The sequence below is a fragment of the Chiloscyllium punctatum genome, chromosome 38 (genome assembly GCF_047496795.1).
Source record: "Chiloscyllium punctatum isolate Juve2018m chromosome 38, sChiPun1.3, whole genome shotgun sequence".
In the NCBI taxonomy this organism is placed as follows: domain Eukaryota; kingdom Metazoa; phylum Chordata; class Chondrichthyes; order Orectolobiformes; family Hemiscylliidae; genus Chiloscyllium; species Chiloscyllium punctatum.
This window is the reverse complement of record NC_092776.1, coordinates 50,024,800-50,038,197: the sequence shown is the minus strand read 5'-3', so window position 1 is coordinate 50,038,197 and position 13,398 is coordinate 50,024,800. Positions and strand designations below refer to the sequence as shown.

At 41.6% G+C, this 13,398-nt stretch overlaps 1 protein-coding gene across 1 annotated transcript in view; it reads right to left on the bottom strand.

Annotated features, from left to right (window-relative positions):
* Positions 1 to 13,398, bottom strand: part of LOC140463619 (cGMP-dependent protein kinase 1-like) — a 721,017-nt gene that overhangs the window by 149,313 nt on the left and 558,306 nt on the right. Inside the window, 1 exon segment of the mRNA XM_072557863.1 lies at positions 2,401 to 2,466. Coding sequence (XP_072413964.1) covers positions 2,401 to 2,466 — 66 coding nt within the window.

Here is a 13,398-nt window from a genome sequence, read left to right as displayed (position 1 = left end):
GTACAGCACAGAAACATGGTCTAACTCATCCATGCTGACACTTGCTCTTTGAATTCCAGTTCTTTCAGATCGCTTCAAACTGCTAAGCTGATGACTCTCACTTTTCTGAATTTCCACTTCCAGAATGCCAGCCTCAAACCCTCACCTTGCAGTCTTTACTGAACCTAAGTTCTCCGCTATTGTTCTATCCCACTTCTGACCATTAATATTGTCTTTTTTCTCTGGCCAGGATCCATGCATAGACGACCTACTCCATAAAAACATCAAGGCCTTAGAAAAGGTGCAGTGGAGATTAACTAGAATATTGACTAGGTCAGGTGAATTGGCGATGCTAAATTGCCCGTAGTGTTAGGTAAGGGGTAGATGTAGGGGTATGGGTGGGTTGTGCTTCGGCGGGGCGGTATGGACTTGTTGGGCCGAAGGGCCTGTTTCCACACTGTAAGTAATCTAATCTAATCTATTAACATGGGTGAAGGGTTTCAGTCATGTGGGAAATGATGAGATTAGCTGTGATCATTGTCACTGCAGAGATGATTGGAGGAAGGTTTGATTGAGACGTTCAAACTTATGAAGAGCTTTGATCAAGTAGGTTTGGTGAAGATTAACTCTGGCAAAGAGGTTCATTATCAGAGAACATGGGCTGAAAATAATTGTCAAAAGAACTGTACAGAAGATGAGGAGGCTGTTCCCTGCAGCAAGTTATAATCTTGCTGACAGGATGGTGGAAATTCAACATTAACTTTCACAAAGCAACTGGATTATTTCCTGAAAAAAACTTGCAGAAAATATGGGGAAAGAGCAAGAGAGAGTGACAGCAAATGGAAAACTCTTTCAAAGTGTTGGTATTGATGGGCCCAGTGGTCTTCTTTCATGGTCATTGATCCATGATCTATTTCTCATTTGGAATGTAAGTTGCACAAGTCTACATTCGAACATGAACAAAATGAATATAGTTAACCCCAGGCTAGGATATTGACTCTTCACTGTTCCAGGAAGGTGTTCCACAAGTCTGTTCACCCGAATTCACCATGGATTCTCAAAGCCAGCGAGCTGACACTTTGTTTTTAAAACGATCAAGAATCCACTTTTAAACACAACATCCAAACATAACACTTTAACAAAATAAGTTCTATGCAGAAAGAAAATAAAACCAAGTTGTGACAGCAAGGAAACAATTAACAGGATTTCTTGGAATGAACCTAAATTAGTCCAATTTACTGTTGAACCATATGTCACACATCATTCTGTTGAGATTAGGTGGCTCAAATTGAAATTTTATGTGTTCTTTTACTTCAGGTTATCTTCAACATCTTTGAAATTTAACAATGACTCCATGAAATTGCAAATCCAATTCTACACAGAGAGCAAAATGTCAAAATTGATGAATGAACACCCACGACGACTGTCCAGCAAGTTGGTAAAAGCTTTATTTTCTGCATTTGCAATCGTCACAGTTAATCATCAGCAATGCTTCTAGGAAGGTTAAGACTGATAGAACTACAATCCTCGTGGTATGTAATGGCCAGCCACACCTCCGAGTCAACCGACACCAGCTAAGTGGTCACCTGACCAAGGCAGGTGCCATTTCTATTGTGGAACCCAACCAATTTCATTCCAATAATGATTGCCCTCTATCACTGCACTGCCCTATTTATCTGGCAAGACGTATCCCAATAGAACTATCTTTGTAGCTGTGAATGAATGCTTGCCACTGTCATTTGACCTTTGAGGTGAAGTAATGCATTGAGCTATTACTATGTAACTATGAAGTCTTATAGACGAACAATAACATGTTTGCCACTCCACCCCCACACCTCACTGTCAGCATGTTACCTAATGTGGTCATGTTCAATAGAACCATTTGAAATGCACTGGGTAGACTCACTGGCCCTAATCCTTATTTGTATTGTCCAAGTTACAGATACCAAGGTGGGAAAAATATCCTCACCACTCTTCAGCAGAAGATGGCTCAATCTTGAAAACACGAAAGGTTTGTTACTTACTAATTCATAGTATTTGAACCACAGCTGAGAAACAAGATAGTTTTACAAGAAATTATCAGACTCAATGCACACATCACTGCTACTGAAGTAATCTCTCATACTAACATGGTGACACAAACAGAATTGGTTAACTTCCCCCAAGAACAGTCCTTGATAATTATTTTTTAACAACCTGTTCGGACATGTTATTACACACCTTTGGAGCTAGTGAGGCTTGAAGTTGGATCTCCTGGCTCAGAGGAAGGGGCACTATCACCACACCACAAGAGCCTGCCAACATCCTGGTGGAAGGAGTTTACCTTATCTTGTCATACAACCCTTACAGGTACTAACTGCCTTATGCAACATGGGCCATGATTCACATTAATGTGGAAATGATAATATTGGTTGTACTTACTCTCTGTCAATCACTAGACAGGTCACTGTTTCAGCTGCGATCACATTAGCCGTCCTCACATCCTCTCTGTAAAAGAAAACAGGGGTAGAGTGTAAATGAAGGCTATACACATCACTCAGATTTGTTAACAGTACAGGCAATGTAGAACATTGAACATAGAACAGTACAGCACAGAACAGGCCCTTCAGTCCACAATATTGTGCCGACCATTGATCCTCATATAAGGTAAACCTAATGTACGAACCCTCAGATTTCTGTGACCATATGCATGTCCAGCAGTCTCTTAAATAACTCCAATGACCTCCCTTTCACAACTGCTGCTGGCAACGCATTCCATGCTCCCACAACACTCTGCGTAAAGAACCCGCCTCTGACACCCCCTCTGTACTTTCCGCCAAACAGCTTAGGGTAACTCTAAACTTCAACACTTGGCAGGGAACCTGGTGGACATCAGATCTGCCTTATTTTACATAACCTTTACACAGTAAGAACACCAAGCAGAGTGGTAACCAGAGGTAGAGGAGCATCAGAACGTCAGACTCAAAACTGCTGAAAAGCTCTGTAAAGATGGCAACAATACCACACTTACTAAAGGCTTTGATTCAATTTTAGGTAGGATTTGATTTATTGCATTTGCTGCTCTGTTTGTAAAAGAAAATAAATATAGACAGACCGCATCTGTGAAGTGTCACTGGAAAGTTAAAGCCATTCTTCTCTTTCCATTAAGTCAGGGTAACGTGAGCCATGCTTGCCAGTGGAAACCAAACAGGCGAGCTGTTAAAGTTGTCCTCAGAGCACTCTGTCACTGTTGATCCGTTTTAACCTACTTTTCTGAGCAGGTGATGGACAGACGCAACAAAACAGGCAGGATCTTGCTTAGATATACTGAACAGACTGGAATAATGCCAGTTGGCCAAGTTTGGTATGTTCTCCAGATGCCTGAGTGAGGAAAACAGCTCAGGATCCCACAGTGTGCCAATCTGCCTGGAAACGCAGTGAGGATTGGAAGAGGCACAATAGGAAGGTGTCCTCAATTTTTTAATGTTTCAGATGGGAGAAGGACAAGGGTTACACCACAAACTCAAAGTCCACTCACTTCCCACTCTTATGACCATTTTTTATTCATTTCGCAAATTAGCTTTATTCATAAAAATACTTTTATCTCCACACATAGTCACTCGAGCAGTTTGGATCTGTGCATTGTTAGCATATTGGGCCTCAATGGCTGGGCTTTCTGCTACCCAACATTCTTCTCATAACTACCAGTCATCTGCCACATCTCACTTGTACTGGGAGATTGGAAGGAACTTTCACAAATGAAACATGGAAGTTAAAGATGTCCTCGCAATGGAATCATTTTACCTGTCAATCAATGTTTTCTATATCATGTTTTATGATTATACTCAATGTGACTAGACTGAAAGATTGGCCACTCTGATTGGCGGCCTTTTCCAAAGTCCTGACCTTCTCACTTTCACTTGTGATCTTCTAATGTCCACCTTCGTATTTTGCTGCATTCCTCCAGAATCTGGAAGATCAGGAAGGTAGGAAACTGGGTGCAGAAGTGCCCGTCTGTTGACTGTGTTATGAGTACCCTAAAGTTCCAATATGGCATCTCAGCAAGCTGGTCGAGTGAGTTATGTCAGGGTGACATGACAGTAAGGTGTTTTACTTGCACAGCAAGTCCCCACAAGAGTACATGGAACGAGCATATCGTAAGATCAATCGTGCGCAACACTGATATGAGCCTTTTCAGAACTCAACGCTCCAGCTACATCCTTTCCTAACTTCGCATGTACTCAGAGGTTAAAAGGACCCTCCACCAGCAGCAGAGTTAAGGATTCAGCAGTGACTGGCAGTTAGGTTGCTAACTGCTTCTCTCTGGCCATCGCAACATCGGACACGTGGTTAGAATTTTGTTTAATTTACTCACTTTTAAGTTTGCATTACATATAGACAAAGTGGTTAAAAAAGCCTTTTGCAAATTTGCCTTCATTGCTCAGTCTTTTGAGTACAGGAGTTGGGATGCCATGTTGTGATTTTACTGGTGAGGCCTCTTCTGGAATACTGTATCCAGTTCTGGTCACCCAGTTATAGGAAGGGTATTATTAAGATGGAGAGGATTCAGAAGACAATTACCCAGGTGTTGTTTGGTATGGATGGTTGGAGCTATAAAGAAAAGCTGGATAAGCTGGAGCTTTTACTGGAGCTTGGGAGGTGGGAGGCAACCTGACAGAAGTTTATAAATTAATGAAGGGTATAGATAGGGTTAATGGTAATTATCCTATCCCTAGGATGGGTGATTTCAAGACTAGGGGTCACATTTTTAAGGGGAGAGTAGAGAGATTCAAAACAGACATGAGGGGCGAATTATTTACACAGAGGGTGGTTCGTGTGTGGAATGAACTTCTTGAAGAAGTGGTGGATATGGGTATAGCTACTATGTTTAAAACACATTTGGGTAAGTACATAAAGAGGAAAGGTTTAGAGGGATATGGGCCAGGGACAGGCAGATGAGGCTAGTTTAGTTTGGGATTATGTTCAGTATGGACTGGTTGGATCAAAGGATCTGTTTCTGTGCTGTATGAGTTTATGTTGCAGATATCTGCAGGGACCAGTGTGACAGATGGGAAGACTGCAGATAATGGCACAAGATGCCTTCAAATAGCTGTGGCATTAGAAGGCCTGAGGTTGGTTTGCATCCACTTGGCACAGAGGTGGTAGCAGACTGGGCTGGTTGGCTGACACCTAATGGCAGGGGCATGAATGGAGTGGAACCATGAGGAAGATGAGTGCTTTCCAACTAAGGGATGACAGTGGGTTTGTTCCATGGAGCTGCTTTCATTCACCTAGGCTGGTGCCAAATCAATCCCAGTCCTGTTCAGGAGCACTGATTATTGGAATACTGTCAGAGCCAACAGACGCTTCCATTCCACAGCAGCCTCAATTTCACTTTGAGCAGCACTCCATTGCAGCACTCCTGAGGATACCTTCTCCTCAGGCTGAACTGAGACTTCCAGTGGCACAGTCAGGTTGGCAAGCCTTCTGACAGAGTTGGATGGCATTCCCCCAAGCCGGGAATTTGGGCTCCTGCGCAATCCCCATGCAGAGGTGGTGCCAGGCTCTGCCAAGGTCCTCGAGTGGGCCTTTGACTTTCACAAAGTTTTTCTCAATGCATCAAGCATTTTAGCATGTTGACCCATGAGCCTTTTTCTGAGGCTGCATTACTGAAGCGTTGATCTGAGGTCTCTGTTCCAGAATTAATGCCAACTTCTACAGTCTCTGCTAACCTTGCCCCCGCCCTGACCACAGGACACACCTACATACAAAGTCTTGCCAGATGTGAATCCCAGTTCCATGCTCTCCTCTAATGTCCCATACAGTGTCAGTATTTGAACTGCAAATGTGAATGACAGCTTTCTTTAACAACTCTCTCTCTTCCACTTTTGCCTCGCTAGGTGGCTTTTCTCGGGTATCTGAAAGGAGGAGGTCATTAGGACACTGAGGGGATGCGGAGAAAACAAGGGGTACATATATACAGTATCTGTAACTTGTAAACCAGAATAAACTGCACAATAAGGGAGAAGTATGATGTGAGTCACAGGACAAGGTCAACTTGAAGAGTTTCGAACCCATTACTGGCCACGACCTTAGACATAGCTACTCAATGCCAGTTTAACTACCAATCCATATAGAGACATGTAATTTCATGTTTATTTCGTTGACACAGAATTGCCTCTCATATTGGGTAGGTAAGCAACACAGGTTCAATTGACTTGAAAATCACAACCAGGTTAACTTAAGAAATAAATTGATAACGCATCCTTTGTCTAACATGCTGCTGTTTCACCCTCATGGTCCTGTAATGTCATTCTGGTTCTTGGCTCATTGGCATACTCAGTTCTCAAAACAGCAATATAGCACCACCTAATTGCTCTGTGTTTAATTGTTTTCTTAAGCTCCCTCAGTTCCAAGATGATTCAAAAGAAGCACAAGATGTGAACATATTCAGGTTGTTTGCAAATTGTTTCCTGAAAATGAATGTATGCTGTTTCTGGAAAGTATAAATCAGTGGCAGCCCAACTGATTATTTTAAACTATATGTTTGTGTAACTATTACTGCGCTCAGGATTGTTAAAGTTGGGATGGCATATTAAGATTATACTGGATATTGGGTGAGGCCTCTTCTGGAGTTTTCTGTGCAGTTCTACGTGACCCAATTTAGGAAGGATATTATTAAACCGGAGAGGGTTCAGAAAAGATTTACCAGGGTGTTGCCAGGATTGGAGGGTTTGAATTATCAGGAGAGGATAGGCGTGCTGGGACTTTTTTCCACTGGAGCATCGGAGTTGAGGGGTGACCTTACTGAGGTTTATAAAACCATGAGGGGCATGGATATTATGAAATGTCAGGTGTATTTTCCTTTTTGGGGACTTTCAAGACTAGGGGACATATTTTTAAGGTGAGAGGAGAAAGATTTGAAAAAGATATGAAGGACAACTTTTTTACACAGAGTGTGGTTGGTGTGTGGAATGAACTTCCAGAGGAGGTAATGGATGTGGGTACAGTTACAAGTTTAAAAGACATTTGGATGAGTACATGAATAAAAAATGTTAGGAGGGCTATGGGCCAAACATAGGCAGGTGGGAGTAGTTTAGTTTGGGGTTATGATCGGCATGGACTAATTGGGCTGAAGGGTCTACTTCCATGCTGTCTAAGTCTAGACTCTATCACATCCTTCTAAGTTGGGAAATAAAACTTAGTTCTCTGGTTGAACATTCTGCTTGAAAATTTTCTGCTTGAAAAAACATCATCTCCTTTAACACATGACTGTGTAACTCTGAATTTTTTTCAGGCTGTACAAGAAGTGTCATACTTCAAGGCTGTTAAGAATAATTTTCTCCAAACGCTTAAAAACGATGGAGATCCAATTGAAATGGATCACAATTGTCAAAGAAACAGCAATTACAGAGATAGTGAGAAATGGCTCTTTGAGCCAATCCAAAATAACTGAAATTACGTTACAAGGAAGTCATTTTGATAGTGATGATGGTGTCCCTTTAGGAACACAGCTGCCCACATGACTTCAGTGCCTTTTGTTATGGTGGGAGGGTAGCAGGAGCTGGGTGAGCTTGTCCCTACAGCAGGGATACTCTTTCATTTCCATTAAAGTTTGCAACTTTCAGAAAGAGATCAAGTTAAGTGCTATTAAGAAACAATTCATAAACAATATCTTTCCCACAGTTACCCACAATTTCCAATCAGTATTTTTTTGTTAGATACAATGATAAACAGAATATTTAAAACATGCAATAATAAACACAGATCCCCTGTTAACATAACACATTAATCCAGGACATTGTTATTGCTTGAACAATATAAATACATGAACAAATCCTAAATTCATATGCTGTTACAGTCCCAACACTCATTAATGATTTAACACGCAAGTCTTGTTGATATTAGATGATTTTACAATCAAATGAATGGCACTGAGAGACAAATATTATGGTTGACATCTCAGATGAACTTAAATTAGTTTTAGAATCTTCTCAAAAATATTTACCCTCTTACATTAGTTGGTTTGTGGTTTCTGGGTTGATTTGTCAACACATTTGATTTCAATGCCTTCTCATTCCCTTTAGTTAGCAACTGCACTTACATTGTGAGAAACCTAAAGTTAATTTAAAACTCAGTAATACTTTCCTGAGAAGAAACCAACAGGGTACAATTCAGCCAAACAGATGCATTTTAAGAAAATAAATTCACTAACTCGGATATCTCCCCATCTGTTTCTTCATCAGTGTATTCTGAAGAACTGTTCTCGAACTCTGTTTCAGTATCTGAATTGCTCATATTGCTTTGAAAATCGTTTCCTTCCATTAGGCTCCACATCAAACTCTGTCAGCTTTTAAACAGCCAGCTGCAGTATCCTATTCATTAGAAGGAGTCTGGCCTGGGTCCAGAGCACCTCCAGGTTCAACAAGCAACAGGACACCAGGAGTTACAACTGCTGAGGAAGGCAAGAACCCGATACCACCGGGGCATTTTGAAAAGTACACCGTCGATGCAAAATGTTGGTTTGTCGCTCATCACTACGGGCCTTTCATTTACCCAGGCTGCTGCTTCTATCTATATCAGCAATTACAAACCCTCGCACACTGTTTTTGCACTGTACTGTTTCCCTGCCATGGGATACTTTTAACTTGGCTCTTGTAGTCCTCTGCACCTGTTTATTAACACGTTTGTCCCCAAGACAACACTGCATCTACTCAACAAATTATCCTTGGGACGAAGCAAGTGTCACCTGCCTGTGATGACCCAGAGTCTGTAACAATTGGTAATAGCTCTCACTCCATGCAGAACTGAGCCAACATGTCTTGGAATGCAGGACTGCATTGTAGTGGTGAATTGATCTATGGAATCTAACAGTAGCTATTGCAATGTAGATTAGAAAATTGTACGATGGTCCAGGCATCAATATTCCACTTTGTCCACTGAAGGTCCATGGCAACTGCTACTCACAGGATACTTTGAAATGGAAAACAATGCAAATCAGCTGTATATAAATGGAGAAACAAAACTAAATTCCACTGCAATCTCAAAAGGGCTAAGATTTAGTTGATATAAGATGGTGAACTCTCCCATTGGAGATCTCCACCTTAATCTTGCATGTGGTCTTCCCTTGGCTGACTGCTTCGGAGCATCACTGTGAAGCCATTAGGCAACTATGTCCTTCCCATTGCAAGCAACGTAACTAGAAGTGTTCCTGCAGGCACCCCCTTCTCAATGTGTCTGTACCAGTCATTTTCTTCATTCAGCTAATACTCAACACTTGTTCAGTTTGTTTCAGAATCTCGGCTTTCATCTTGTTCCACCTTTATTGCCAACTGTTGATCTTTCACATTGCCTATTGTACAAGGCTCAGGTACATGAAACTCTCTCACAGCCTATCCAATAGAAACTAAACACCTTTCAAAATAAAGATTCGAGAAGAATTATTCTCCATTCACTCTGTTCCTCTCCCTTATCCCTTAATGATGAAGACTATTAGATTGTATTCATTTTCTGCACTTGCACTTATAGTAACATTGTCGACTAAAAATGCTGCTAATTGCAGGATATTCCCAAAATACAAAGGAACCTCCACCACCTTCACCTTCACCTCCAACATGAAGTACAAAACACTAATCAACTTCTTTATCATTAAGATTGGGGCTGCCAGACTGCCTTTGCTATTTTTCTACCTACCACTACCCCGTAGGCCAAAATTCCTTGAAAGTTTTCTCCTTACCTTGGCTGAAAATTGCTTCTTGCTGTAGTCTCAATATGACTTCCCCTCCCGTCTCCAAGCTCAATCCTCAAGCACGTTCATTCACAGGACCGGAGCCCCTGCTTCCCACTGATCTCTCAACCACCCCTCAAGTCCCCTTGTTACTCGATATTAATATCAGTTCTCCCCCTCAAGGTGGTGTCCCTCTTTCCTATATATCAGTCATTTGTAATGTGGTTGACATTTAATTGCCCTCTGGACAATTACAGATGGGCATAAATGCTGGTCCAGCCAGTAATGTCCACATTTCATGAACAAATGAAAAAAAATCGTCACCTATTGTCTTCGCAAACTACTTACCCATCTCCAACTTATTTTGGGAGCAAATGTGACACCAAGGTTGGGAACCAAATAATCATGACATAAAGTCACAGATTTCCAACTGAGTATCATTGATGACCATTCTTCATCTCAGCCCATCTGCTGGGGAAAAGCCCACACTCATGGCTTTATCTTTAGACTCTGCTTTTTGACCACAATCCTGATGAAACTGGCTCATTCTACCATCCATAAAGTTTACTGTATGCTTCCTCACTTGCACCAAGTCACCAGTGGTCACTGACCTACCTTGTTTCCCAGTCAAGCGATGTCTTATTTTAAAAGTCTTATCATTGTTTGGAAATCCCACCAGGGCCTTGAGTATTGATTTGGCCTGACGGTGGTTTATTAGCCTCCAAAACAGACATTGAACTCTGTCACTTCTGAGGAGTTGGGGAGCGTTGAGGACAATCCTTCAGGAACTTAGATAGCCCACTATTGGACCTTCCCCCTGGTTGCAGGATCTCAGGGATGGGAATGCTATTTGCTGAACTTAACTTGCAGCTCCTCACTGCTGCCTGTGCCACTAGGAGTGGTGGCAGCTGCTTGTAATGCATCAACTGGAGGTCTAGGATCAGTGAGGGAATCAAAGACCAAAAGGGTGAGCGAGGATTCTGAATTACACTGGACTCAGCAATAGTGGGTTTCAATTGGCTCATTATTAAACTTAATTTACATCCATCACTGTTGGGGAGGTGACAGACTATGATGTTGTCACTGGACTGTTAATCCGGAGACCCAGGTAATGCTCTGGGAACTTGGGTTTGAATCTCACCACGGTAGATGGTGGAATTTGAATTTTGAAAAAAAAACTGGAATTAAGGACCTAATGATGACCATAAATCCATTACCAATTGTCAGAAAAACCCACCTGGTTCACTAATGTCCTTTAGGGAAGGACACAGTTGTCCTTAGCTACACGTGACCCCAGACCCACTACAATGTGGTTGACTCTTACCTGGTTTCTGGACAATTAGGAAAGGGAAATAAATGCTGGTGTAACCAATGATGCCCTCAACCTGTTGATTAATTAAAATAAAAGTCATGAGTCCTTGTTCATCCAGGTGGGAATCCACCTTCCCATTCCAAATTAACTGGAGGAGGATTTGCCACTACTGGGTTTCTGACCAGGCCTCTCCTGTGATTAAATGACCATGGTTCATGCCATTATAGACTGGAGGAAATTCAATCCTAACCTTCTTCAGTTCAACAGCACTCCAAGGTATGAGTGCTCCTCTAAGTCAGGTCACTTGAATACCGCGATTGAATTGATTGCACCTTCAATGGTAGCCATAAGCTGAGGACATTCCTTGTTAACTTCCCCTTCTCTCACTCCTTTTTTCAGAAGCGACTTACTATTTTTTGCCCTAACTTCACGTCATGTGGCGAGGCGCAATTTTAAGTTCTGTGATGTGTTTCAGAGCACTTTATGCCATAAAAGTTGTTGCTTTTATAATACAAGAACCATAAATTAATGTAGGAATAGAAGTGTTTCAACGTGACAATACTAAAATATTGGGGAGGTGGAGCTTTAAAAGCTAAAGTCACAATAGTCCTACCAGATCATATGCTGCTCTCCGAGTAAAGATAGGAGTGACTGGTGGTGATTTAACATAAAGGTCATCATGCATCAGGTGAGGTGGTGGGGGGGGTGGAGAGGTTGAGAAGGAGTGTCTTTCATGGTAGCTTCAACTAGTGCAGGAATTGAACCTATGCTGTTGGCAACGTTCTGCATTGCAAACCAGTCATTCAGACAACTAAGGTCATGTCACTGGTCATCCATAACCATGAGTTAAAGTCTGCAGAACAGGCTTTGAATCTTACCGTGACAATTAATGAAGTTTGAATTCAAAAGAAATATGCAATTAAAGAGCTAGCCTAATGGTGACCATGCAGAAATGGTCAATTGCCATAAAAATAATCCATCCTCAATGTTCTTAAGGAAGGAAATCTGCTGGTCTACATGTGACACCAGACGCACAGCAATATGGTCGACTCATTCCTGCCTTCTAGGCAGTTAGGTTACGCTGGCCAAGCCAGTGACCCTCAAATCCCGTGAACAAATTTAAAATATGTTAACTACCAGTTCCCTTTATGGCCTTTACAGATCAGGGATATAGACAAAGCAGAAAAGAAGTTGGAGGAGCAACAAATCTTTATATCACTGCTCAGGTATTAATTACATTATATTCTGCTCATCAAAAGAAGGGAAACATTTATGTACTGGTGACAGGGATGGATTTCTGTCGGATGATCTTAAATGTCATCAGTCACAGTTAATAAGCAAGTTTAAGGTAGTTATTTTTAAACAACCTGTTCAGAGATGTTACGATACACTTCTGGAGCAGGTGAGACTTGAACCTGGAAGTTTCTGGTTTAGACTACCACAGGGCCCTAGTTTGGGGTGTCCTTGGCTTTTCCCGCTCTTTGAGAAAACTTAACCTTAGGACTGATACCAGGAAATTACTCTTCTTATAAAGAACAATCAATGTATGAAGCAGACTCCCATGTAGAGTACTGGAAACAAAAGAATCCTGCAACCGGTTAAGAAATAATTAAAATTTATAATGGGTGTGTGGAGATGTTGGAGGGGGTTTAAAAGCACATGCTTTCTGAATGTGATTGTTGTTTAAGGTAATGGCTTTGAAAGGGACAATGTTAGAGGTGACAGTTGTTTCACCTTGATCTGGTGATATTGTACAGCCTTGGGTGAAAAAAAGAGAAGGGTTGGGAGTGTGGTGCTGGAAAAGCACAGCAGGTCAGGCAGCATCTGAGGAGCAGGAGAGTCGATGTTTTGGGCCGAAGCCCTTCATCAGGATTTCTGCTCCTCGGATGCTGCCTGACCGGCTGTGCTTTTTCCAGCACCACACACTTGACTCTGACCTCCAGCATCTGCAGCTTTCACTTTATCCCTGAGAAAAAGAGACAAGTTCAGCTCAAGATCATGATGGAATCAAATATGCATCCCTGTCTCCTAATAATTTTAGTGATTCTAACGAGGCAATATAATTTGTGATAATTATTATAATCAGGTGATCAAATGAAGCCTGTTGTTAAGTCTCACTGATGGTTCATTCTCAGCCACTCTAATCCAAGCAGACCAATACAGAAATAAGGCTTAGTCATAACTTTCATCAATCATCCAAGCTACAGGAAGTTGGAAACTACCATCTGATTGCAAAAAAGCAGGAAGGCCCTTCGTAAACAAACAGAGGTACAGATTGCTATTTGACAGAATTTAAAAGTTGAAAAAAATACTACAACATTGCTTTAATAGAGAATGGATTAGATTAGATTAGGTTACTTACAGTGTGGAAACAGGCCCTTCGGCCCAACAAGTCCACACC